The sequence below is a fragment of the Gavialis gangeticus genome, unplaced genomic scaffold (genome assembly GCF_001723915.1).
Source record: "Gavialis gangeticus isolate Ggan-Ray unplaced genomic scaffold, GavGan_comp1, whole genome shotgun sequence".
Classification (NCBI taxonomy): domain Eukaryota; kingdom Metazoa; phylum Chordata; order Crocodylia; family Gavialidae; genus Gavialis; species Gavialis gangeticus.
Window position 1 is genome coordinate 5,201,148 of NW_017729002.1, and position 1,568 is coordinate 5,202,715.

A 1,568-nucleotide genomic window follows, 5' to 3' on the forward strand; every position below is an offset into this window, starting at 1 on the left:
GATCGTGGGGGGAGGGGAGGGGGTCTCCATCCCCGTGACGTGACGGCCGGGCCCTGTCCCTCCGCTGCAGCCCCTGGCGGACGACACCGAGGACGTGTCCCTGGACTTCGGCGCCGAGGAGGAGCTGAGGCTGAGGAAAGCCCGGATCAGGTGAGGGGCGGCGAGCGGGCCCGCAGGGCGAGGAGCCGTGCAGGGCCTCAAGGGCAGGGGCTGGTGGAGGTGGCGAAGGGGACACTGGCAGGTGCGCCCCAGGCCCCTGTGCTGACAGGAAGGGCAGGGATCGGGGTGACCACGAAGCAGGCCGGATCCGCACCTGCCTGGGTCAGCCAGGCTCCTTGGCACCAAGACCTGGGTGCCTACCCGGCCACATGGGCAGACCCGCACCCTCGCCAGTTTCACAGGAAGGCAAAGTAGAAGCTCTTGCTGGTAAGCTGATTTCTCATGTTCCCACAGAAGTTTATTTTTAAAGTTTCTGAAATTCTCATGTAAAGGAAAGAGGATGAGGGCACCCCGCTGAACTGCTTCAGGGTAGGGTGCCATTCAAGCCTCCCTCTACCTTGTCTTAACTTCCCCTTTGGTCGGTCTCACGTGGTGCAAAACTTTGCATGGTGCTCAGGGAAATAAGCAGCCACATCAGGGTGTGCACGGCCGAGTCGCTGATGCGTTTATGCGCAGTGAGGGTACCTATAAGACCAAGGGTGCTAGTGCCCCAGAAATGCACACCGAGCGAGGAATCACCTGGGACCCTGTGCACAGCTGTTTCTGTGACCTCTCTCTGCTCACGCACCCCCCAGTTAAACATCCTCCCAGCAGTAGCCTTTAGTCCAGCAGCTACTCTCAGCTACACCAAGTTACTGTGGAGTGTTAAATCCCACATCAGACTTAATTAAATAGAAAATTTAAAGGGCAGCCTATTGTCCTAAAAATAAACCAAAAAATAAGTTTTTGTTTATTTTTTGGTTTTTACCATTGTTTAGTGTTCAGTGGAAGCTAGAAATGTATTTCATGGGACTAAATTAACTCTACACCTATTTAGGGCAATGTGGGATTAAGGTAACATTGCTGAAAGGTTTGCCTCTTCTTTCAAGAGCAGGGAAGTAGAAACTCTTGCTTGAGTACAACAATAAAATGTTGGTTAGAGAAAAAACAGAAGATTTTAGCTTTTCAGTCTTGACTGATTTAAATCAGAGAGTGATTTCACTTCCTCCTTTTAAACATCTGCAACTGCCTTCACTGGTACATCTCAAAATAGGTTCTAAAAATTACATAGATTGTATTTAACAATGTTTCCATTGCAAGTAGGATAGTTATAAAAACTAGAAAAACCTAGCGTTGCCAATTTGCATCCCATGAAATCTTTTTTTCTTGTGCTAGTCCATTCACAGCATCATCTGACAATGTAGGCTGTTGCCTATAAGAGCTTATGCCTCTCTGAACCAGTTAGTCTAAGATGCCATTTTGCCCTACTCTGTCTGACTTCAGTGTAAGCACACTAGTCATGTCTGTGCTCACAGTGTCTGTAACATACTTGAGCACCTCCTCTACCTTTTTTTTTTTTTTTTTTTTTT

General features: G+C 48.9%; 1 protein-coding gene across 1 annotated transcript in view; it reads left to right on the plus strand.

Moving 5' to 3' along the window:
* Positions 1–52: 52 nt before the first annotated feature.
* TVP23A (trans-golgi network vesicle protein 23 homolog A) overlaps positions 53–1,568 on the plus strand; it is a gene marked incomplete at its 5' end in the record, with an annotated part of 15,410 nt that continues 13,894 nt past the window's right edge. The window contains one exon of the mRNA XM_019507469.1: positions 53–150. Within this exon, the coding sequence (XP_019363014.1) occupies positions 53–150 (98 nt within the window). The remainder of the gene's footprint in view (positions 151–1,568) is intronic.